General features: G+C 40.8%; 1 protein-coding gene across 5 annotated transcripts in view; it reads left to right on the top strand.

The window, feature by feature from the left end:
* The window catches only part of wdfy3 (WD repeat and FYVE domain containing 3), a 93,434-nt gene that overhangs the window by 38,488 nt on the left and 29,226 nt on the right, over window positions 1–25,720 (top strand). For 3 of the 5 annotated variants that reach the window (XM_060884199.1, XM_060884197.1, XM_060884196.1), the window contains exons 13-37: window positions 179–262; window positions 1,099–1,270; window positions 2,836–3,050; window positions 5,008–5,120; window positions 6,457–6,694; window positions 10,330–10,430; window positions 12,379–12,597; window positions 14,173–14,354; window positions 15,051–15,282; window positions 16,379–16,539; window positions 17,163–17,274; window positions 17,377–17,567; window positions 17,704–17,856; window positions 19,014–19,087; window positions 19,224–19,385; window positions 19,708–19,802; window positions 19,982–20,102; window positions 20,348–20,565; window positions 21,514–21,710; window positions 22,382–22,516; window positions 22,947–23,126; window positions 23,237–23,470; window positions 23,666–23,765; window positions 23,871–24,031; window positions 25,711–25,720. The exon at window positions 25,711–25,720 is cut by the window's right edge and continues 220 nt beyond it. In XM_060884199.1, coding sequence (XP_060740182.1) covers window positions 179–262; window positions 1,099–1,270; window positions 2,836–3,050; window positions 5,008–5,120; window positions 6,457–6,694; window positions 10,330–10,430; window positions 12,379–12,597; window positions 14,173–14,354; window positions 15,051–15,282; window positions 16,379–16,539; window positions 17,163–17,274; window positions 17,377–17,567; window positions 17,704–17,856; window positions 19,014–19,087; window positions 19,224–19,385; window positions 19,708–19,802; window positions 19,982–20,102; window positions 20,348–20,565; window positions 21,514–21,710; window positions 22,382–22,516; window positions 22,947–23,126; window positions 23,237–23,470; window positions 23,666–23,765; window positions 23,871–24,031; window positions 25,711–25,720 — 3,860 coding nt within the window. The remainder of the gene's footprint in view (window positions 1–178; window positions 263–1,098; window positions 1,271–2,835; window positions 3,051–5,007; window positions 5,121–6,456; window positions 6,695–10,329; window positions 10,431–12,378; window positions 12,598–14,172; window positions 14,355–15,050; window positions 15,283–16,378; window positions 16,540–17,162; window positions 17,275–17,376; window positions 17,568–17,703; window positions 17,857–19,013; window positions 19,088–19,223; window positions 19,386–19,707; window positions 19,803–19,981; window positions 20,103–20,347; window positions 20,566–21,513; window positions 21,711–22,381; window positions 22,517–22,946; window positions 23,127–23,236; window positions 23,471–23,665; window positions 23,766–23,870; window positions 24,032–25,710) is intronic. The other 2 variants (XM_060884198.1, XM_060884200.1) reach the window with 2 other exon arrangements.

Below are 25,720 nucleotides of genomic sequence, written 5' to 3'. Positions count from 1 at the left end.
TCTTGCTGACTCATGGCATCGCCTGGCTGCACATGCGGGGTGTGTGTTGCTTCACCTGGCTGTTTGTGGGGATTTGGATGCCTGTGTGTGGATTGAACGGTTGTGTGCTGTATGCTCGTCGCTGTTGTTGGCGCGCGTGTGTGTGTGTGTGTGTGTGTGTGTGTGTGTGTGTGTGTAGTCGTGCTGAGCAGGTACCACCCTGCCTGACTCATGAGACCTCGCTCCCCTCTCCCTGGGGCACGCCAGCACTCGCCAGGAAGAGGTACAACGCTATGCACTTTTCTGCCCCCCCCAATCACCCACTCCATCTCTCTTTCCTGCATCTCTCTCACACTCTCGCCCCTTCTACACAAATCTTATGGTCACTGTCTCTCCTCCTTTATCTCTGTGTGTATGTATGTATGTATGTATGTACATAGTATGTGTGTGTGTGTTTCAACCTCAGCCTGCCTTGTCAAGCTGTTCTACTGGCTTCCAGCTTGCAGTTGCAAAAAAGAAAAGCCTCTGGTTGTTAATAGTTCTTCAGGACTCGTGATCAGTAATTAACATTGCGTCCAGACAGATGTTTAATTGACCTACATCAAACTCTATTCACACAGAAATAGAGTGAATCACAACTTCCTACATTTAGATTCTACATAAAGGAAAAAAAAAGCCTGTTCGTTACCAGACGTGTTTCTTCAGCTGATGTATAAGTGTGTAACATAAGTTACACATTTTATACCGATCTCAGTGTAGCATCGACGACATCTATTTGTCATTGTAACATTTTCGGTCTCAACCACAAGCATGAATTTGCTCCAGTTCAAATCGAGTCAAGAAGCTTTTATTGTCATTTCAACCATGTATAGCTGACGTAGTCCGTAGTGAAAAGAAACAGATGTAAAGTTATCCTTATATTAATTTTACATTTGTGTAAGATTCTGGAAACTTCTTTACCTACATCGGATATATTCACTGGAAGTGGGGAAAAAAAAGTGTGTTTGAATTCTTGGTTACTTTGAGAAGGTTACAGCAGTAATTTTGGAGAAAAAAAGAAATGGATTTGTGGTATATTGATATTACATGTGACCTGACCTTCTCTGTTCCACCACACAGGCATGGCTACCACAGTTCCAACAACACAGCACCAACCAAAAACCTCACAGACTTGAAGCTGCACTTAGGGAATGCTTCTCAACACACCTCCGACCCTGTGGTTATCCATGCAGGTGCTGTTTTGGCCATGTTGGACCTTCTGGCCTCCATCAGCTCAGACACCCAGTCTGAGGTACAGCTCTCTGCTCTGCCTTTAGCATGTCTGGATACAGGATAAATAACAGATCTAGTCTTGTGCATACCTGGCTTTAGTAGAATGTGAGAAAGTAGCTGGATGTCAGGTTCCTAATTTATTTTCTGTATTCATGAAGTTCACTTTTTTTCCCACTCATCAAGTAGACCAAGGATGATAATGTCCCAGCTAACACTAATTAGCCTTACTGAACATTCTGGGAATGTTTGTTTTTGGTTCATCAAACAAATAGACTTATTATGCCCCTTTTTCACCAAAACGAACCGGGTGCTGGTTCAGAGCTAGTGCTGGTGCTGGTTAAAAGTTGGTTCCACTGGCGAACCTTCTAAGAACCGGTTTGCCTTTCCACCGGCTAGAGAGCCGACACAGAGCCGAGTCTGACGTCACTGTATACGTGTCACATGACAGCAACTTTAGCGCAGCAGCGGCAAACACAAATACATCAACAATGGCGGATGTTGCTTTACTGTTAATGATGAATCCAACGTGTACGTGCAGCTCCATGTAATCTGTATAAACAGAGGTTGCAATCGAGAAAGTACATAACGTTATTTTATCATTAACACAGAAAAAAGGTTAGCCTTAGCATGTAGCTAACTACTATCATGTGTGCTGATAATTGATCATACTGCGGTAAAGTAAAAGTGTATTAAACATTGGTACAGTACTAAACATTGGCTAACAGTAACCCCGACCCCAGACCTGCCCCCAGCCCCTGACGGAAGCGGTTTTTAAGTCTGGACCAGAAACGTTTTGGTGCTACTTAAGAAGCACTTTTCCTGGTTCAGAGCCGGTGCTTTGGGTGTCGGAAAAAAAGAAAGAACTGGTTTCAAATTAGGCTCTGAACCAGCACTCAAACTGCCTTTGTGGAAAAGGGGCATTAGTGATAAGCATGTGATAGCTTAGTGATAAGCATGATTTCCTCAAACCTTAAACTCGAACCCATAACCTTTTGCGTTAAGGGTTCGAGTCCCACCTTACCCTGTGTGCCTGGAGTTTTCCCAGTGTTTTGTGGGTGGGGGTGGGTGGGAGATTGGGTGTTTGTGGGTGGGTGGGTGGGTGTTTGTTTGTTTTCAGGAAAGGGTTCTTTATATACATGGAACATTTTGTTGCACACATTCTGTAAACATCTCAGGCTTTTCATGTCCTTATGTGTGTGCTGTGACAATCCTATTATGAGACCGCTGATGAAAATTGATGAGCTGACAAAAGTGGAGTAATCTGAAACAGTCTCTCTTTTCTCTGTCGAGTTCTGTGCTCTCAGCTTCATAAAAACACACACCCAAAAAAATAATACTAATCTCTGTATCCGGCCATGATGTCAAGACGCGAATCACATCGTGTACATTTCAAGCAGGTTTTACCTTTTGACTCTGATTGAAAGCTTCGTGTATACAGTATAAAAGATGCTCATAATGTGGTGCTAGAAGTTGGTACTGAATGTTCCAAGATGGAAAAAAGTCAGACAAAAACCATCTTTTTATACCATCATGATGTTTATTCGATCATTCGGCTTTATTCCTCTTAACTCTCCTGTTTCCCAGCATGCCTTGGAGCTGCAGTTGGCGGTGGCGAATGTGCTACAGTTGTTGGTCCATTCTGAGAGGAACCAGCAGGTGCTGTGTGAATCCGGTCTGCCGTCACGCCTGCTACAGCGCTGCAGCTGCGCCATGAGCGACGAAGAGCACCCACTACACCCACCGCTGCAGAGGACCTTCGAGAGGCTCGCCTCGCAGAACCTGCAGCCCATGGCGCTCCGGTCAGTCTGAAACCGAGCACCCTGCAAAATCTCCTCATAAACGTTGCACTGCGTTATCAGCTAAAGCACTAGGACTCGACAGCATCCAGGGAAAAACAGTATAAATGCTATTTTTTCTGGTGATGGTGAAAGTTTAAGGAGCGACTGTGTCATGTTATATGAGTTCATGGTGCAGTAACTTTGAGTCGGAGCTCAGGTCGGAAGTCATCGAGCATTTTACTCTTTTAGTATATTTGTATGGCATTCTGGAAAATTCCATCAGATATCCTGATGTCACTTTGGCTAAATTCTGGTGAAACAACCAAAAGTCAGCTCTTATATCCCATAAATACACTTGCCCAGGTTTTCAGCAAATATCACATCGGTTATTGATGTGTAAATATGTTTAGTAAAGATATGTAGAATTCTTTGTCTATTACAGCACTAAGAAAAAACTCAGTATAATAATCAACTCAGCGTGTGATTAGACTCCTGCTGTCAGAATGTCTGTGATGCTCCTACATCATCATCAAGACAGAGTAGAGCGCTTACTTAGTCTGTACAGAAGACATCGATTTCAAATAGTCGAACGAGTCATCGGAAAGAGATTAATAACAAGAACCTCTAGTGAATAGAAGTGAGTGAAATGCTCAGTGTTTATTTCTTTATTAGATTATTAGCGTGAACGGTGATGAGTGACAATTTGGTACTCTTTCTGTATGTAGGTTATTTTACTAGGATTCGACTAGACTAGAAATTTTTAAAATGCAACCTTTTCGTTTTTAAGGTTGGAGTAAATAGGTTTTAAAAACTTGTTATTCGGCTTCTGGAAGGTCTGTAGTTTCCGAAGTTTTTGTTATGTTGTTACTCGTCTGCTGAAACAGCGGTTTCTGTGTATTAATGCATCGTTCTAGGGTTGCTCTTAAAACAGTTTTTATTAATGAAATAGAAAAGTACTTCCACTTGAGATATCTGGCTGTTATTCTTGGTTAGTATTAGTTTTTTTTATTTATTAAGATGCTGGTCACATGACATGGCACGTTAGCTAATCAGCGTACTACGGTTAGCTAATTTCTAATTAAATTCTAACTATAATCATCAGAAAAGCTCAACCAACATAAAGCTTCCATATCTGCTTATTGTTTGAGCTCAAATATAACACAAAATCTTCTCCGTAACTACTATCATAACGATCGCAGATCATCTAATTGTACGCACCCGTGCAGTCTGGAGCGTCTGAGTGAGATTATTAAAAGTCAGCTCTGCTCCTTATCTCCTCATCTATCTTTGATTCACTGTGTAAATAAAATCATCCCCGGTGCGTGCCTGATTATACCAGCAGACTTTTCCTGCCTCTCAGAAGCTCACAGCACTCTGCAGGTTCCTTCTATTAAGAAGAAAAGCATCAAATTTGTCAGGGCTCAGTGTTATTTAGAGATCTCCATGGGTTGTCTTTAAGAATCGCGTGGTCAGATTAATGTTGTTAATTTTCCGCATGGTTGCTCGGCCTTGATGGAGGACGCAGACGCCCTCCACTAGCAAGGTCTGTATTTTGGGCTCTTGCATCATGTTTCTAAGCGCGAGAGACGGAATAGAAAGAAACCGTTTGCCGTGCATTAATCCTCGATAGCTCTTAAGTTCAAGTGGTCGTGGCTTGAGGTTTTTCTGCTGTTGAAATTGGGTAAATTTTTCACGTTTATTAAGGCAGGTTATGCAGTACTGTGAAATCAGAAGGATCTCTGTTAGCATTGCCTAAGCAGTTATAAACTGTTTTAAAAAATCGAATGGAAAAATCAACAGTCCACCAAAATCCAGAACATTCACCATAACAGAAAGGAAGACGGTTCAAATCTGATTTTACTCAAAACACAATCGTCAATCAACAATCGTTGTACATTTCCCAAACAGCTGAAACCATTAACTGTTTTTTCGTGATATGTTTTTCATGTTTTCTTTTAATTGTTTGTCATTTTTACAGGGAGTTTTTGCGATTAGGGAATCCTTTAAACTGTGGTGCATGGGACAAAAAGCTCCTGAAGCAGTACCGGGTTCACAAACCAAGTTCCCTGAGTTATGAAGCTGAAGCAAGAAGTAAGTAAAACAGATGATCCATGCAGAAATTTCTGCTTTGCACTGTTTTTTTTTTTGTTTGTTTTTTTTGACCTGTGATAACTTTGTGACCTTTTATAAACTGCTCAGTTCTTTCTTTTTTTTTTCTCTGCTTGTGAAACGCTTCCTCTGGCTCATTTAGGTCTGTGCAGTCTCCTGTAGTTCTGTGTTGTCCTGGAGGCTCTCTGTTTCTTTTCACTGTGTACTGAACCAGCTGATGTGGTTCATATGACAATAAAGCTACTTGACTTGAACGCTATGCAGTTAAAGGTGGGGTCTCCGTTGTTTGAGAAATGCTTCAGAAAACTGAGTCGGGCCGCAAAACAAAACAAAAACAAAACTAAAGTGTAGCCAATAAGCAGAAAGGGGCGTGTCTTGTCAATATGGGCGAAGAGAGTGTTCAGTGCGCATGTGTGACATTAGCAGAAAGCGGTTTTAACGTTAACGGAGGATAAAAACAAAGAAAGAAAGCGAAGAAAGGCTTACGATAAGGCAAGAAGCAGGAGCGTGTTAATATCGGATCAGCTTTCCAGTGCTGGAGAGAACTGAACGTCTTCCGTGTGAAGCGGAGATAAACCTTTCACTGTACAACACACAGTACTACAAAAACACATTTTTATTACCATAGTATTATAAAAATAGCCCCTCGGTCAGCTGCCCCCAACAGGTTCCGCCATAATAGTTGTCTGGGTTATATTTAGGTTATACTTGTCTGGTGTATGTGTGAGGCGGAGCTATCAAAACAAGGGTGGGACCCATTTGGGTTAGGGGCGTGTTTGTTTTGGTGATTTCAATTGTCAACATTGGCTTTCAAACAACAGAGACCCCACCTTAAAGGTGGATTTCTCTCCCTTGAATCCGAGTGTGATTTAAACCCAACTTAACCAACACCTTAACCACTAGGCTACCTCGTCCCACATGGCCGCTTCTATTATTGATAAGCATCCTGTGAAAACATACAATTACCTGTACATCATACAAAGCATTTTTCACTCATCTTCATGCCTATAATTTGAAATGACCTTGCTAGAATGATGCAAGCTGTCTGGTCATTTTAAACAGAATGTAATCCCTTTAATAAATCATCTGTAGCTCCATCAGGAAAACCTAAAGCTGATGATGACGGTCAAATGACAACAGTTTTGTTAACTGACTTTAGCACATGGATGTAGTTTTCACCTTTGCATTGCTAAATGATTTGTTTTAGCTGATTTTAATTAAGTTAAGAATTACGAACGCATACAAACTGTTCATTAGAAATGCCCGGCAAAACTGAGACAAAAAAAAAGGTTACTGTGTGGTTTTTTTTTTTATTTAGACAGCATGACCGCATCTATGGAGGGTTTGGGGATGGACAGCGTGTTTGCGGTGAGCGAAGAGAGCGGTTCGTACCGCATCAGCCGGAGCTTGGTGCGCTCAGCCGAAGCCAGCGCCGTGCCCCTGACACGCGTCAAATGTCTGGTGTCCATGACAACACCGCACGACATCATCCGCCTGCACGGCTCCGCCCTCACGCCGGCCTTCGTCGAGTTTGATACAGCGCTCGAGGGTTTTGGGTGAGTGTTTAAAAAGTTTGCCTTTTATTATAGCCTTCATTTTTAGAATATTGTAACACGTGCGAATGCTTGTAATATGTAACAGAGAACAATACGGATGTGTGTGTAGAAGTCTGAACAACAGTTTTTATGATTTACTTTAAATGTTGGGTAAATACATGTGTTTAGTTGGTAACTTGCAGGTAACCTCAGCCAGCTTTCCTCACTCAATCAGTGTTATGCTTTAAGGTGTTAGTTTGCGTGCCAAAAGGGAATTGACCACAATCCTACTAGTATAATTTGAGACAAAAATACCTGTAAATCACTTGACACATCAGATTTCAAGTGCAGCTTAGAAACATTTCAGGTGTCCACCGGCTTTTTGCTTAAGATAATCCAGGGATGTTGTGTGTACGTTCTCTAAATAGCTCCTCTTTTTTTTTTTATTTAACATTTGTTATGATTTATGAGGAGACAGCGAACCAGCAGTATTCCTCATTAGTATTCTGCACTGTTAGTAATGCTGTGTTCAAAAGTATACTTTAGTCATTTATCATAGCAAACATCGATTATAAGAATACATTCAGTTTGGTATATTAAATGTAATTTGCTCAGTGTGTACGATTTATACGTCGAAACGCTTAGATAGCCGATATTAACTGTAGCTCTCTGTGTGGTAGGCTTCATCGTCTCTACATGATTTTACACCGTCATGATACCCAGTGACGTTTACTATGACGTTTAACAACCTCCTCATCAATACACAATTCCCAGACTGTATATTTATAAACACACCCTTCAGTGTCACCCAAATGAGGATGAGCTTCCTATTTGAATCTGGTTCCTCTCAAGGTTTCTTCCTCTTCCATCTAAGGGAGTTTTTCCTCACCACAGTCACCCCAGGCTTATTCATTAGAGATAAATACAACCATATTTAACAAATATAACATATAAAATATATTTAACAAATATAACAAATACACGCACATTTCTTTTTTGTCCCAGTAAAATAGACATGAGCTTCATGTGAATCTGGAATAATTTACAGAGGTGTCTTGAAGGAACTCTCCAATAGAAACAGACACTTTGTTGAAGCCCCGCCCCCTTCCACAATGACATACGATCTTGAGCAGACTTTCATTTAGCGTTTATTCGTTTATCCACGTAGAGATTGAATTAGCTAACATTATAGAGAGCTTTCTGTTTAAAGTCTTTTTAAGAGTTTTTGGCTAAAAGGAAATGACGACTTTACACTTATCACTTCACAAATAACGCCGATGCCGAAAACATTTGGTTATTACGTGTGCTGGATCAGATCAATAGATCAGACATGAAGGAATTAGACAGCCTTTTTGTTAAACGACTATATTCAGTGACTTTTTTTTTTTGTTGCTGTTTGTTTTTCATTTTTAACTCCACAAAAGTTTAGGCACGCTACTTATTATTTATTATATAATGTATATACTTATGACTCTAGCTAGTAATTATATTATTAAGCCCATAACCTTAAACTGTTTCTGGACATTTCAGTCATTTATGTAAATTTTTTTTAGATTTTTATCAGGGCAAAGCAGAGATTTCTCACTACAGGATGTTTTAAGTTTTGCATACTTCATCGTTATATCTGTATATATCCTGGCGATATCTATCTACATCTTGTTTCCTCTATTAAACAAAGAAGAGATGTAGAATCTAATCTATAGGCCTTCTGTTCTACAGTACAGTAATGTACACAGCACATGTCTGGAGTCAGTGTATTATAGCTATTTAAGGTGAAAGATGAGAGTAGTGAAAGAGGATTTCTGGGAAATCTGGCAACATTCGTGGCAGATTAATTGGTTAATATTTTAGAATAGTCTCTGCTCTGTTTGTAGCTAAAGGTGCTAGTGAGCAGGATATTCTGGTCACGCTGTCCCACATTAGCATACACATGTGCACACACACACACACACACACACCTCCATCTGCCTCAATGAAATATTCATTTTAACTCGTTTCTTATCAGGATCAGCGGAGCGGCTTAATGGAGGAGTCACAGCTGCACTTGAGCTTCTGTAGGCTCTCTGGGAAAGGGAAAGGCATTAGCATATTTGTAGCCCCAAAGTGCGCACACACACACACACACACACACACACACTCAGTGTGGTTGTGTCTAGTTTTTTAGTCACCAGTAATAGGTTTGAGGCTGCATCTGTTAGTCCAGCCTGATAATATCAGAAGCATGTGCATTTGGAGTACACTGGACTCTGTAGGGACGATGTTGGCAGCTGTAATTAGAACTGCTAACTGTCTGATTTATTATTCCTTCATATCACAGAGTATTTCCATTTCCCACTCATGGCTTTATTTCAGTTCGCTCATTCTGATACATTACGCTTTCTGTAGTTTACACAGTAGAGGAGCGTCGTAGACATTTTGACAGTCGATATCTATTTACAATCCCAGCTGATTAGGCTTATGTCCATTTCTGTACAACACACAGCTACGCGACGACTTGATCAAAGTGTGACACCGACCACGCGAGGAAATCCAACTTGACTGTTTTTGCTACCACGTTTGTTAAACTGGTTCCTTATCCAACATAATCTTTTATAGGAGAAAGCCTGAGCAAGCTTTAAACGTAGCGATGAAACATACGATACATCTAAACATTCAGGCAGTTATCTAATCAGCTAATCATGTGGCAGCAATGCAATGCAGAACAAGCCAACGTGCAGATACAAGTCAGAAGCTTCAGGTAACGTTCACATCACCTCTAAGAATGGTGAGGTGCTGGTTTGATCGTGTCTATGACCGCTGATCTCCTGGGATTTTCACACACAGCAGTCTATAGAGCTTTCTCACAACCGTGTCAACACGGACCAGAGAATGTTAACTACATCTTGTGAAATCCATTCAATGAATTCAAATTCAAAGAATTAAGGCCCGGCCCAGTGTTATTCTGGTGTTCTTAATAAAATGTTTATGGTTTAGAGTGTCAAAATATGTTAGATGGAAACTGTTTTCCATCTGTCACACATTTTGAAGCAGGTTTTTGAACATTTTCTACTTTTAGTTGCAGATAAATGCAAGTGGTTTTTTTTTTTTTTTTTTTCCCCCTATTTCCTCTTTTTGCTCAAGGCTGCTATTAGTACATTTTGCCCCAGGATAGAAAAAGGAGCAGAGAGAGGTTGTTAAAGCATGTTTTGAACCACATTTTCCTGTACAGCAGTCTCCACGGAATGGTATTGAGAGCTAAAAAAGCATCCAGTGATCAGAGAATCTGCAGGTATAAATGCCTTGCTGATGAGACAAGTCCGAGCGGAACGGTCATACTCTGTAAATTGCTAGTCAGCTCTGTGGTGAGCAGAAGAGCATCTCAGAACACAAAAAACCCTTCCAGTGATGTCAGTAAGAAGTGGAATATGAGCCTACAGCTGAAGGTAAGACAGTGAAGTGAATGTCCACTGTCCACACGTTAGTTACGAGGAACGTCCACTGTCGCGTCTGATGGACAACAGAATAGCTTAGTGGTGAAGATCTCAGGTCCACCGAGTGTCTACTGCTGGGTCTCTTAACCCTCAATTGCTCAGTTGTAAGTCGCTCTGGATATGGGGGTCTGCCATATGCTGTAAGTGTAAATAGAACCGTTATGTGTACATTTTTTTCCCTCCCAGGTGCTTGTTTTTGCCAAGCCTGGCTCCTCACAACGCGCCATCCAACAACACCAACACATCTGGAGTGAACGACGGAGCTGTCGTCAGTGGCATGGGGAACGGTCAGTATCTACACACACCAAAAGCACTGACTCAGCAGACAGTACCTACTCAATCTCAGCTCGTATCCAACAAAGCGATTCAGCTGCTGATAAAGATGAAGGAGTTGAGACAAAGTTAGACAAGAAAGGACGAGAGGTCTTAGAGTGCAGGAGTGATGAGCAGTGGTGCAGATAGAATACTAAGAGGCATCTGAGAGCTTAGGAGAGAATGACAAATGTCTACATGCAGTGACTTATAGAAGTGTGTGTGTGTGTGTGTGTTGTTTGTGTGCTTTAAGCCTTTTCTCAGCACCGCTGAGTGGCAGTATTATGTAGTATTAATGCGATGATGCAGGCTCCACTGCAGAGCTTTTTAGACCCCTCGTTCTCTTTCCCGTTTCTCTATCTTTCGCACACCCCGCATAGATGGATGTCTCTGACTCTCTCTCAGTTCTCTCTCTCTGTCTCTCTCTCTTTCCAACTCAGCCTCTGTTCTTATCCTTCCTCCCTGGGGAAAGTAAATGGATGTTTTCAGTATTTATAGACACACTCCTGCAGCATGTCCTCTGACCTAGTTTTCTGTGCATGATGTCGTCACTGCCACTGGCTGAAGAATTTTCATTCACATTCTCACAGGCATCAAGGCAGGATGCCCGATGCCTTGATGCCCGATGATGCCTGAGATAGGCACAGGCTCCCCGTGACCCGAGGTAGTTCAGATAAGCGGTAGAAAATGAATGAATGAATGAATGAATTCTCACAGGCAGCCCGAAGCCTCAGATCTCTGCCTTGCGTTTGTCACTCTGTAAGGTATCTGATGGCCGGAATAGAATTCAAACAATGTATGGTTTTGGATCAGAAATTTTGTTTGTGTGTTTGTGTGAGTGTTTGTGTGAGTGTTTGTGTGAGTGTTTGTGTGAGTGTTTGTGTGAGTGTGTGTGTGAGTGTGTGTGTGAGTGTGTGTGTGAGTTTGTGTGAGTGTGTGTGTGAGTGTGTGTGTGTGTGTGTGTTTGTGTGAGTGTGTGTGTGGGAGTGTGTGTGTGGGAGAGTGTGTGGGAGAGTGTGTGGGAGAGTGTGTGGGAGAGTGTGAGTGAGAGTGTGAGTGAGAGAGTGTGTTTGTGTGTGAGAGTGAGACAGAGTGTGAGTGTGAGAGTGAGAGTGTGGGAGAGAGTGTGTGGGAGAGAGTGTGTGGGAGAGAGTGTGTGGGAGAGAGTGTGTGGGGGAGAGTGTGTGGGAGAGTGTGTGGGAGAGTGGGTGTGTGTGTGGGAGAGTGTGTGTGTGCGTGCAAGCAAGGGTGTGTGTGCGTGTGCGAGTGTGTGTGTGTGTGTGTGTGTGTGTGTGTGTGTATGTGTGTATTTCTCTCACTAATTATTAATAATTTGCATTTTTTACTTTTTTTAACTGGAAAGTCACCTAAAATACCATAGCGAAATATTTCTCAAATTTCTTTACCTGTAGCCCTTGTATTTGTAACTGGTGCATGTCTGGGTGGATCCCTGTGCTTTGTTTACAAGTGCTTTACAAAATAATTTAGACCTACTGATAAATAACAGAAAAAAATCAGTACTTATGGTTCATTTAGAAGTTGATTTGATTCCTCACTGCACATATTTAAACAGATGAAACTTACAAACATTATGCACATTTGTATTGGACGTCTGTACAACTCTTCATTCAGAACAGAGCACATCATCACTGCAGCTCTGTCTCAGTCTCAGACCAGCGGTTTTGGTCAGAACCCGAGCGTGATTGTGGGGTTTTTTACCTTCACAAACAAACCACACCACGCAGGAAGACGCAGCAGGGTTACGTTCACACGGAATAAATGCTTCAAATGCAAAACACTCTCTAAATCTCTGAATAAATACAAGAATGTAGAAAGGATTATGTGTCTTCTCATACTGAGCTTCTTCTTCCAGAGCACTTGACTTCAGCTTTGTGTTTATAACTTATTCCTGATCATTCACAGGTGAGCGCTTGTTTCCTCCACCGTCAGGCCTCAGTTACTCCACCTGGTTCTGCGTGGAGCATTTCAGCACATCTCCACACACACACCCAGTGCGTTTACTGACCGTCGTGAGGAGAGCCACGGCGTCCGAGCAGCACTACGTCTGTCTGGCCATCGTACTCTCAGCCAAAGACCGCTCGCTCATCGTCTCCACCAAGGAGGAGCTGCTGCAGAGCTACGGCAAGTCACTTCGTGTTCACACCGTTCACCACCGGCTTCATCACACACACACACCGACATATTATGAGTATTTAGGTGTAATTATTTAGTAGTGTATTTTTTGATCACTTTTCATTGCTATTATGTCGTTCTACACGGTGTTTGTGTTGTGTCCTATTGCAAGACTTTTCTTTATAGTTGCATTTTTTTTTTTAGACTTAATGAAATAAATCCCTTAAAATCCCAGCTTAATATTCAGTTCATGAACATCTTTAAGCACGTCTTTCAACTATGAATTATTCAGTTTCTAGTGTGAAAATAATAGATGATGTGTGTATGTGAGAATGAGGAATGTAGGTCAGGACCTACGGGAGATTTAGGGAGTTAAGACGGTGTATGACTGATATAGTGTATATGGGCCAAAGATGAAAAGGGTTTATATAATAACAAAATAATTCATTATGGGTATATAATTATAAAAAATTGGGAAAATATATATATATATATATATATATATATATATATATATATATATATATATATATATATACACACACACTCACCGGCCACTTTATTAGGTACACCTTACTAGTACCGGTGTGGTCTTCTGCTGCTGTTGCCCATCCGCCTCAAGGTTCGACGTGTTGTGCGTTCAGAGATGCTCTTCTACATACCTCGGTTGTAACGAGTGGTTATTTGAGTTACTGTTGCCTTTCTATCAGCTCGAACCAGTCTGGCCATTCTCCTCTGACCTCTGGCATCAACAAGGCATTTGCGCCCACAGAACTGATGCTCACTGGATATTTTCTCTTTTTCGGACCATTCTCTGTAAACCCTAGAGATGGTTGTGCGTGAAAATCCCAGTAGATCAGCAGTTTCTGAAATACTGTCTGGCACCAACAACCATGCCACGTTCAAAGTCACTTAAATCACCTTTCTTCCCCATTCTGACGCTCGGTTTGAACTGCAGCAGATCGTCTTGACCATGTCTACATGCCTAAATGCATTGAGTTGCTGCCATGTGATTGGCTGATTAGAAATTTGCGTTAACGGTCAGGTGTACCTAATAAAGTGGCCGGTGAGTGTATATATGATATAAATTATAAAAAAAAAAAAAAAATTTTTTGTCTTTATCTATTTATTTATTTATTTATTTATTTATTTATTATTCTGACTGTTATTTTGTAAGATTACAGAGATTTAAGTTTTTTCTTACTGAAAGACAATCTTGCACTTTTGTGTTTACATTTAATCGATAACAGAGAAGTAAGAACACAATGTTAGATTTGTTTCTGTCGTTAATTTCATCGAAATAAACCAACCTGGAATACAAATCAGGCACTTTTTCATGTCATGTTCATCGCCGCTGGCATGAACATAAGAAGTTTACAGGGAAACAGCGGCCATATAAAAATGGAATTGATATTTAATACTCTGCTTTAGTTTTGAGACTTCGGTGAAGGTCTTATAGTGGGAGAAGATATATGTCCATTTTTTTTGCCTCTAGTATCTCTCATTAGAAGAGATAGACTCTTTAGTGTATGGTTGTGGCTCTGTGTGTGTGTGACTTCACTTCCTGTGTGCTTCGCTCCACAGCGGATGACTTCAGCGAGGAGTCGTCGTTCTACGAGCTGCTGCCGTGCTGCGCCCGTTTCCGCTGCTCTGACCTCATCAGCGAGGGCCAGTGGCACCACCTGGTGCTGGTCATGAGCAAAGGGATGCTGAAGAACAGCATGGCTACACTTTACATCGACAGCCAGCTGGTCAACACAGTCAAGGTGAAACACACGACACGAACCAGCTTTCATGTTCCTGGAGTTTATTCAGCAGGTTCAGATTTCCTTTTTTTTTAGATTGTATTAGCATTTTCTGTTGAGTTGATTTGTCCACTGTGCAGTAATTGTATTCAGTAAACAGCTTCTCTATGGCTCATAATACTGATATTTTTTTAATGAATTATAGCTATTAAGTGTCCATTTTCCAGCTTACACATTTAGTTGGTTTGTCCATTGTTGCTTGTTTTGTGTCTCTGATCTTTCCGTTTTGTTCAGGCCATTACGTTTATTTTTTTATCACAACATAGTTAAATTGGATATAAAAAGCAATTGTTTAAAAAAAAAAAAAAAAAGGTTTTCAAATACCCAATAAATATTATAATCAGTGGATTTTAAAATCTAAATATCTGTTTCTTTAATTCTATATAAATATAGTTGACTGCATGTATTTCTTGTAATTAAAAAAAGAATAAATTTATTTATATTTATTTTTTTTTCCTGATCAGTTTTTTTTTTTAGAGCTGAACTGAGTTTAACAATATAAGCTATGCCTGTGTCGAAATTTATCACACCTCTGTTGTGGTTCTGATCTAAAGTCAGATAAAGCGACAGAGCAAATAACCACACAAACCACACAGTCACCTCAAGCCACTTCCTCCGTTTCACCTCCTCGACTTAACACTCCGTCTTTGTCACTAGCTCCACTACGTACACAGCGTGCCCGGCGGCTCTGGAGCCGCTAACGCTCCCGTGGTGAGCACGGTGTACGGCTACATCGGGACTCCTCCTGCTCAGCGTCAGATCTCCTCTCTGGTGTGGCGTTTAGGACCTACACACTTCCTGGAAGAAGTTCTGCCTGCTGCCAGCGTGAGCACCATTTACGAGCTGGGACCTAATTACGTGGGCAGCTTCCAGGCCGTCTACTTGCCTTGTGAGTTATTTAAGGACTGATAAATGTTTATTAATTTCAACATAATCACGTGAACTTTTATTGTAAGTAGGTATTTAGGTAAAGAATCTGTGCTGTAGATGTGGTAGTTCAGGATTAGATCAGGAACTGGTGTCCTATTCCTATTAATCCACAGAAATCTGAATGAAAAAGGAACCGTCCGATGTCGTTTTAGTATGTAATATGCAAAAAGAATTCTTAAGCAGAGATCCTTCATGCTTCTCTCTGCTAGAGGTTTGCAAATGCAGCGTTGCCATAGCAACATTCAAGCAAACCCTTGACTCTCCGAAAAGAGAATTAATCGCATTCATTCAAGTCAACATTTCCCATGCCTAAATATTCCTTTTACGCATATCGACTTTAGCACTATTCGGAAAGGACTAGTTTTACAGGGGGTCGTTAGAGAAATTTCAGTTTCACGGACGTACTTTGTGATTTTAATCCCGTCCGAATCTGCCATGTCTGTCTTTTTCTCATATGACCTGTGTAAAAATTCCAGAGCAAAATTACCTACTGTTTTTCAGCAAAATCGGCGCTTCTCTGAGAAATCTAATCCCGTGTGAATGCGAATGTCTGTGATTGCTGAAAAAATGCGTTTTCTTGTCTGTTTTGGTCAACGTGAACTACCGAATTAACCCTAGTGCACCGGTATTCAAGTCTCTGCTTTCTGCACACCAATAATGGATGTAAATGTGTTTGCTACCTTGCGAAGAAATAAAAAAAATGAAATCAACAAGAAGAGCCAAATCACGTAAATTGTTAAGACTGGCTACTGTAATATCAGTTTCGGGTAAGAGCACTTTCATTTCTATAGTCAATTACATAACGTGAAAATTATATAAAAAACGTATTTATTCCAGTGGGTCATGTGGACATGTGGTCTTGTGCAACGCCCACATGTAAAACACAGACACTCCTTTCTCCGTAATAAACACAGGGATGTTAGTCCCGTCCGAATCCATACATGAAATGACAGACGTCGGTGAAAAAAATTCTAACTCTAACGTCGTTTGGAAAACCAGTCCCGTCCGAATAGTGCTTTTGTGTATATGTTTGACGTATCTTTTCTCCTCCACAGGTAAAGACTCGAAGACCGAAGCTGTTCCTCCATGTCCCGTATCGCTCGTTCCAGAGGAAAAGGTGTCCTTCAGCCTCTACGCTCTCTCCGTCTCTTCCCTCACGGTGGCAAAGATCCGCAAGGCCTACAACAAATTGGACAGCAAAGCCATCGCCAAACAGGTGAACAACCTTTCTGCTCTGTACAGGATTACATGTAGAATATCATTAAAAAAAAAAAAGACACCGAGATAAAATTCAGTAACTAAATACATGCAATGACCAACCTCAAATGAGAGATCATGGCCCCATCATGCTTTTTTTTTTTTAGATTCATTTCTATTACACTTAAACATTAGCACATATGCAGTCTTTTTTTTTATTTATTTATTATTTGTTTGGTATCACATATTGCACTCATACTGCACTAGCATGATGTACTGTTGTTTGAGAAATGTTTTTCCTCAACAGTCTTATTAGTATTCCACATATGATTCAGTTAAATCGGTGCTCTGCAGCAGTCTCGGATTTTGGACGAAGTTTGTAAGAGAAGTAAAATTGCTCAGTCAGCAGAATTGCAGAAGAGCAGCATCAGCAAGTCGCTGTGTCTCTTCACAGCCAGGTGTGTTATAGTCAGGACAGAATAACATGAAGATGGAGTTTGGTCCCCGGTGGCACTTTTGGGGAAAAGTCGTTAAAGAAATGTCCCACTGGCAATAACAAATATAATCCTAGGTGAAGGAGATGTTAATGCCCTTATCAAGGTTTAATTGTACGTGAGTATTTGGTCTATGTGCTCTTTACAGCTTGCAGTCTCATCTCACGAGAACGCCACTCCAGTGAAGCTCATCCACAACGCTGCAGGACATCTGATCGGACCTGCCAGGACCATCGGCGCCGCCGTAATCGGCTACCTGGGTACATGGAGTTTTTTTTTAAAACTGTTTTACAGCTATGCTATTTCGCTATGTTAATCCTGCTAAGTAGAATTGTGGATTTTCTCCCTGTCCTCCTGTGCAGGTGTGAGAACCTTTGTGCCCACCCCGGTGGCAACAACATTACAGTATGTAGGTGGTGCCGCTGCCATCCTTGGCTTAGTTGCTATGGCGTCAGACGTGGAAGGGCTGTACGCGGCCGTCAAAGCTCTGGTGTGTGTGGTCAAGAGCAACCCGCTGGCCAGCAAAGAGATGGAGCGCATCAAAGGCTACCAGGTGAGCGTCACTGTTAATGCTTGAATTAACTCACTGAAGAATGACACCAGTTCTGTTTTATGCTAAACTGCTCCGTTATGCATTGTTATTAGGATTTGTTACAGGTAGTATAACAACTCTCTGTGTCTGTCTACAGTTGCTGGCCATGTTGCTAAAGAAGAAGCGCTCACTATTAAACAGCCACATCCTGCATCTGACCTTCTCGTTAGTGGGCACAGTAGACAGCGGCCACGAGACTTCCATCATTCCCAACTCCACCGCCTTCCAAGACCTGCTCTGTGACTTTGAGGTACAACCACTGCACGTCTCTAGCACTGTTATACGACTGTGTATTCTGTTTTCTTCTCTTTAACCAGGTTTAGTTTCGGTTCGGACCAGTCTGTTATCTTCTCTTTAACCAGGTTTAGTTTCGGTTAGGACCAGTCTGTTATCTTTAACCAGGTCTAGTTTCGGTTAGGATCAGTCTGTTATCTTCTCTTTAACCAGGTTTAGTTTCGGTTAGGATCAGTCTGTTATCTTCTCTTTAACCAGGTCTAGTTTCGGTTAGGATCAGTCTGTTATCTTCTCTTTAAGCAGGTCTAGTTTCGGTTAGGATCAGTCTGTTATCTTCTCTTTAACCAGGTTTAGTTTCGGTTCGGATCAGTCTGTTATCTTCTCTTTAACCAGGTTTAGTTTCGGTTAGGATCAGTCTGTTATCTTCTCTTTAACCAGGTTTAGTTTCGGTTAGGATCAGTCTGTTATCTTCTCTTTAACCAGGTTTAGTTTCGGTTAGGATCAGTCTGTTATCTTCTCTTTAACCAGGTCTAGTTTCGGTTAGGATCAGTCTGTTATCTTCTCTTTAACCAGGTCTAGTTTCGGTTAGGATCAGTCTGTTATCTTCTCTTTAACCAGGTTTAGTTTCGGTTAGGACCAGTCCTTTATCTTCTCTTTAACCAGGTTTAGTTTCGGTTAGGACCAGTCTGTTATCTTCTCTTTAACCAGGTTTAGTTTCAGTTAGGATCAGTCTGTTATCTTCTCTTTAACCAGATCTAGTTTCGGTTCGGATCAGTCTGTTATCTTCTCTTTAACCAGGTTTAGTTTTGGTTAGGACCAGTCTGTTATCTTCTCTTTAACCAGGTTTAGTTTTGGTTAGGACCAGTCTGTTATCTTCTCTTTAACCAGGTTTAGTTTCGGTTAGGACCAGTCTGTTATCTTCTCTTTAACCAGGTTTAGTTTCGGTTAGGACCAGTCCTTTATCTTCTCCTAACCTGGTCTAGTTTAAGATCACACTGTTAACCAGGTTTTGATTTGGATTGTTTTGAACCACTTTGATATGTGAACCCGAGTATCTGGACAGTGTGCTCAGTGAAATGTTGAATAGGAGCTGTAACAGTACTGATTATATACTAATGGTTGTTTGATGCATGGACATTTCCCGATAGCTGCGTACACCTTTTTCCCCCACAGGTATGGCTGCATGCACCATATGAACTGCACCTGTCTTTGTTTGAGCACTTCATTGAACTCCTGACCGAATCCAGGTGAGACTTTCACTCCAGTAGTAAATAACCCTGTTTTCTGCTCATTGGTTTTAAACAATAACTCCTTTTATGTTTGATATTTAACATTTAGCTGAATGGAATAGAATTTATTTGGGTTCTTGTCTTCTGATTGCAGTGAGGCTGCCAAGAACGCTAAGCTCTTGCGGGAGTTTCAGCTGATCCCCAAACTACTTCTGACGTTGAGGGACCAGACGCTGTCTCAGCCTACAGTAGCCGCCATCAGCAACGTGCTCAGCTTGCTTCTGCAGGGCTTCCCCAACTCCTACGACCTCCTCCGGTACACCATTCACCCTCACTCCATGACGCACATGTCACTTTTAGCAGGACAGGAGTGTACTTTTCAATAACTATCTACCGGATTATGCAAAAACATCACCAACCTCCATATATAAGTATCTTTTATAAGTCAGTCATTGTTTAAAATCGTTGAACCTTAAATCGTAGCTGTAGCTTTATCAGATTAGATTGTTTTATTTCTGTTGGTCAAATAAAGCTTAAATCTGTTGCTTTTTTTAAGGACCATTAAGTGCATTTATATAAAGTTTAGTGCTGAGCAAATGGTTTCAGGCTCTTTAAAGTACTTTGTGCTTTCATTTTAGGTTCGGTCAGTTCATTTCATCCACTTTGCCCACGTTTGCAGTCTGCGAGAAGTTTGTGGTTATGGAGGTTAATAACGAGGAGAAGGTTGACGGAGGTGAGACTGTGACCTTACACACACACACACACACACACTCGAGTCTGCACATATTAACAGCATTCCTGATTTAAATGCTTGACCTGCAATGCCTGACCTGCTTCATTTTGTTATGCAAATTGTGACCCGAGATTTCCTCAGCAGTAAATTGTAAATCTAACTTCCTGCATTCTGTCCAGGAAACGAGGAGGATTTCGGAGGTTTGCTCTCCTCCAACATAATCCTGCTACGCAATCGACTGCTAGACATCCTGCTCAAACTTCTTTTCAGCTCCAAGGAGAAATGCACCGTTAATGCACAGTAAGGGTTCGGTCCTATTCGTTAACGACCTTCATTTAATTACCGTGAGCATATAATGTAAACTGACCACTATAAGGAGCACTTTGTATAAAATTTGCATGCACGCGATTCTTATAACTGCTTCACGTTTTATTTGGATCCCATTTCAAGAGCATTTTGAAAGTATCGTTAACAACAAACGAAAGACACGTCACAGAGCTCTAAGTTATTCTCGCTGTTATAATGTCTGTCTCTGCTTCCCGTAGGGCGTGCGAGGAGCTCGTCCGCACGCTGGGATTCGATTGGCTGCTGATGTTTATGGAGGAACACATTCACTCGAGCACGGTGACTGTGGCACTTTGGATTCTGGTGGTGCTGCTGAGCAATCAGAGCATCCTCAGTCGCTTTAAAGAGGGTCTGTGTGGAGGAGGCTGGCTCGAACACACCGATTCGGTGCTCACTAACAAAATCGGCACGGTGCTCGGTGAGTAACCTAACACGTTCTTACAGGGTGGTGCTGTTATACCTGGCTCATAGAGCTGCATCAATTGCACAGTACTGATGCCAATTCAAATTTATTTCAAATAGCACTTTTGAGAATGGATGTTGTCTCAAGGCAGCTTTACAGGATATAAATTGTACATTTAGAAATGTAACCCTAATGAGAAAACCAGAGTCAACAGTCATAAGGAAAAACTTCCTGAGAGGATACGATGAAGATTCCTTCTAAAAGGAACCGTTCTTCATCGGGGTGACCCCAGATAGTGGATAATGTGATCTTTTGCATCAATACAACATTTATCAGACTGTATATTTATAATCACACCCTCCAGTGTCACCCACATGAGGATGAGGTTCCCTTTTGAGTCTGGTTCCTCTCAAGTTTTTTTTCATTTACCATCTAAGGGAGTTTTTCCTCCCCAAAGTCACCTGAGTCACCTCAGACTTGTTCATTGGGGATAAATACATACACATTTAAATATCTCTAATATTAATCTTGAATTTTTGTATTCTATTAATCTTTAGATTATTCTTTATAATAACCTTTGGTTCTATGTTTACAGTATATTCTGTAAAGCCGCTTTGAGATTATGTCGATTGTAAAAAAAAAAAAAAAAGTGCTATACAAATAAAATTGAATACAATTGAATTGATAAATAATTTCCCTTCTGTAAAAGTGTGTTTTGTTGAGTTTCTAAACTGTGATGGAGAATCGTAGTCGTCATGCTACGTATTATAGCAAAAGTCTTTGTATCAGCTGCAGTCTAAAGCCATCTTAATGTTTTCTATACGGCACAATCCTGAGTAATATCGTGTATCAGAGCTCTGTGTATTGGACCGTGATCACAATCGATCTAAAACCGACATCCACTCAGTAACTCGGTTAAGCTCCACGTTACCTCACTTCATTTCTTTACGTCTGTTGTTTCAGGCTTTAACGTGGGACGCAGTGCAGGTGGCAGGTCCACTTTACGTGAGATAAACCGTGACGCGTGTCACTTCCCAGGATTCCCTGTACTGCAGACGCTGCTTCCCAAACACACCAATGTACCTGAGCTTTACTTCCTGCTCATGGCTCTGTTCCTGCAGCAGCCCGTCACTGAGCTGCCTGAGAGCCTGCAGGTACATGTCAGTATGCAACCATTTTTCCCTTACTAATCGTTCTAACCGTGTGTCCTCGTACCCGTGTCTTTCTGTCTGTACCTGTACTGTCCCTTAAATACTCTTTTCCATGTGTTTCAGTCCTCTGGCTACCCTTTCTATCTATTTACATCACTGCATTGCATGCTTCCGAAAACATTAACACAAATCCATGGCAGGTTTTTGTCATTTGGAAAAAACTCTCGGGGTTTAAATTACAATTGTTTCTCACTTGTACAGTAGCTAAGCAATTTAGAATCTAATTATTTTGTAAAAGCATATAAAAAGACAATAGCAGTTCAAATATGAAATAATTTCTTTAGTTTAACTGCTAAAACACTTCCCAAATGCACGTTTAAGATTTTCTCAGCCTTTTTGAACCTTACGTAACAGATAGTACATAATATTCAAAACATTTAGTACTGATGCACATGCATGCAAGTCCCTTTACTTTATTAAGCCTAACGTACTAATAGAGCAAACCGCAGAGGAACCGCGTCTGTGGCCGGATTACGTTTGTGTCACTGTAGTTTTTTTTATTGGTAATTTGTCTTCATCTTATTTCTGCTTTTGTACATTAGCATCCTTATGTGCTAAATTTAGTCAACATCGGCATTAAATAGATCTAAGGAAGCGACGTGTTTCCTGTGTCTGTGCAGTTTGACCTGGACTCCATCTGGTCGTTCATCTTTGGGGTTCCAGCCTCCAGTGCCACGGTGGTTGGCTCCATCCACAATGTGTGCACTGAGGCAGCCTTCCTCCTGTTGGCCATGCTGCGCAGCATGCTGAACCTGGTGAGGCCTCTTTTCATTTGGTTTTCTGAGTGTTCTCAGATCAGCGGACTGCTGATGTTGCATCATGATTTTGGAACTGTATCATGTTATGATTTGCTCAGGTTTGTGTCTGTGTTCAGAGAATATCGGTTTCATCTCTGGGTCAAAAACAAAAAATGGTTTGTATTGTATATCAGTGTGTAACCTTAAAATAAAACCAAGATTTCAAAAAATTTGAATTAGTGATTCGAAAACAAAAGTGAACTTTTTTGTCCTTTACACTGACAACCAGACAGCAAAGTTTGGTCGCGTGTCACTTATCAAAACATATTAAAATGATGTATGAAATGGTTTTTGATAGAATAAAGAACTGGATCGTACATTTTATTTATTTATTGCATCTGGTTTTTGACGTTCCTAATTAATGCTTGGGTAATTTTTGTGTGTGTAGCCTTGGCAGTCGGAGGAGGAAGGCTCTTGGCTCAGGGAATACCCCGTCACACTGATGCAGTTTTTCCGTTACCTCTATCACAACGTGCCCGACCTGGCACCCATGTGGCACAGCCCAGACTTTCTATGTGCTCTTGCAGCTGCCGTCTTCCCCTTCAATATCCGGCCCTACTCCGAGATGGTACAGTCTCCTTTTCACCTTTCTCACACTTAATGCTGAAATTCTTTTCATTCATTCATTCATTCATTCATTCATTCATTCCTTCATTCATTTGTAACCTTTATCCTCAGGTCAGTGATTTGGATGATGAAGCCAGCTCACCAACTGAAGAATTCAAAGCTTTCTCGGGAGACACAGGCATGAACCGCAGCCAATCAGAGTACTGTAATGTGGGTGCCAAGACCTACCTGACTAATCACCCAGCCAAGAAGTACGTGTTTGATTTCATGAGGGTGTTGATCATGGAGAACCTGTGTATGACTCCTGCTAGCAAGCAGACGCCCATTTTAGACCTGCTGTTGGAGGTGAGATTCCTTCCTATTCCCTAATAATTTTCACTGTTTACAAATCAGATTGTTCAGCCGTATCCCTTTTTTGCTCTAGCAGGTGTTAAGAAATCCATTAGCTCTGAATAAAAATTCACATAAAGGCAAAACTCCATCAGTTAATTACGCTATTTGTGTGCCAAGACACTATGTGATATTTGTCGTTGTTTCCAGTCTTCACCCGAGCGCTCGACCAGAACCCAGCAGAAAGAGTTCCAGTCCTACATCCTGGATGGTGTGATGGAACATCTCCTTGCTGCTGATGTGCTTCTAGGTCAGGATTTCATTTAAATTACATGAGTACATGCTGAAGCTAACAAATGTTCAGCTTTAAGAATATTATGCAGCACTCTTTTATGGTTACGAACTTCTCCCACAGGAGAAGACGCATCAATGCCCATCACCGCTGGTGGAAATTACCAGGTCCTGGTCAACAACGTGTTTTACTTTGCCCAGCGTGTGGTGGACAAACTGTGGCAGGGCATGTTCAATAAGGAGTCCAAACTGGTGGTGGAGTTTATAGTTCAGCTGATCAGCCAGGTGATTAAGATCTCAACCAGCTGTTTTTACATTTTCACCTAGAAACAGGTTTACGGTGTAGCGAGAAGAGCAGACGTTAATTACAACCGTAAGAACCAAACCTTGTTTCACCATTTTTTTGGCTGACACATTAATCTTGGGTACAAAATCTCAGTGTGTAGAGTTACTGAATTTACATTCAGATTCCTTTAGCTAACAATATTTACTACGTTAGTTAACTTTAGCAAATTACATTTGTCTTCATATATTAAACACACGCAGTGTTTACAAAGCTGCAAATTAATATAAGGTAAATGTATACATTTATAACCCAACGGAAATGATTGAAAGTTAAAAAATGTAACGTTAGTGAACAGGGTATCCAAGAATAAATGTGTGTGTATATACATACACACAACTATCTGTCTATCTATCTATCTGTCTGTCTGTCTGTCTATCTATCTATCTATCTATCTATCTATCTATCTATCTATCTATCTATCTATCTATATATCTACAGTTAGGTCCATATATATTTGGACACAGGCACAATTTTTTTTTTAGGTATTTACCAAAACATATTCAAGCTATAAATGTATATGTATACTGGGCTGAATGTCTCTCAGGTTCAATTTGAGGGTATTTAAATCCAAAATGAAGGTAGGGAATTACAGCTCTTGAGAGTATATGAGAGTATATAAAATGCACATTTTATTTATGATTATATTCATTTGTCCAATTACATTTGAGCCCCTGAAAATGGGGTGACTGTGCATAAAAATGGTTGCAGTTCCTGAACCTTTTACTTCAACCGCTTGAAGTAAAAGGTTCAGGAACTGCAACCATTTTTATGCACAGTCACCCCATTTTGTCTGCTCTTCAAATGCATCTTGGTTTTTTTTTTCATTTTATTCTGGTGGCATACATAGCCAAAAGTCTGAAAATTGTGCCTGTGTCCAAATATATATGGACCTAACTGTGTGTGTGTGTGTATATACACACACACGTACACATATGTGTGTATATATACACACATACACACACACACATATATTCTCTCTCTCTTTTTTAACGAATGTTAAAGTACATAGCGTGTTCATGTTAACCGTATCTTAAATAAACATCAGTTCATCTGAACCGTAATCTAAAGTGTTAACAGTGTGTTGCCATGGAAACAAGCTCCTTGTGATGGCTGGCTTCTTCAGGCATTCAGAGCAAGTGAACCTTTCTTGCGGGCTGCGAGTTCCATTAAAAACACATTATTAACACAAGTACGAAGAGCGTTGCAGAAAGCCCAACGAGACGCAGTAAACGTTGCATAACTTAGTGTGTTTTGCGCTAACAAGCAGATGAGCATGCATTTAGAGAATACTGATTGAATTAGCCACATACTCTGTGGGGGGAAAGCAATGCCTTTTGTTCCCTGGATTTATAACCCTACATGTGATAATGTGGAGTTGTACTGAAGAAACAAACCATTTTTCAGAAGTTATAAGATTCGAAAAATTATGGCACCCTCATTGTGTCTACCACAATTTCTCACTACCATTTATTTATTTTTTTGCTCTTTAGCCTTCTAGACTATTAGACTTTAGACCTTTTACATGTCATTGAACCAGTCTTTTGAATGTATAAACTTATTGTAATCCCATCTTGTTTTTTTTTTTTTTTCGTTTTATTCTCTTTGCGTCTTTCATTAGGCGAAGCGGA

This window comes from Tachysurus vachellii, chromosome 12, assembly GCF_030014155.1.
Source record: "Tachysurus vachellii isolate PV-2020 chromosome 12, HZAU_Pvac_v1, whole genome shotgun sequence".
In the NCBI taxonomy this organism is placed as follows: Eukaryota; Metazoa; Chordata; class Actinopteri; order Siluriformes; family Bagridae; genus Tachysurus; species Tachysurus vachellii.
The sequence above is the reverse complement of the archived record's forward strand: the minus strand, read 5'-3'. Positions and strand labels throughout refer to the sequence as shown.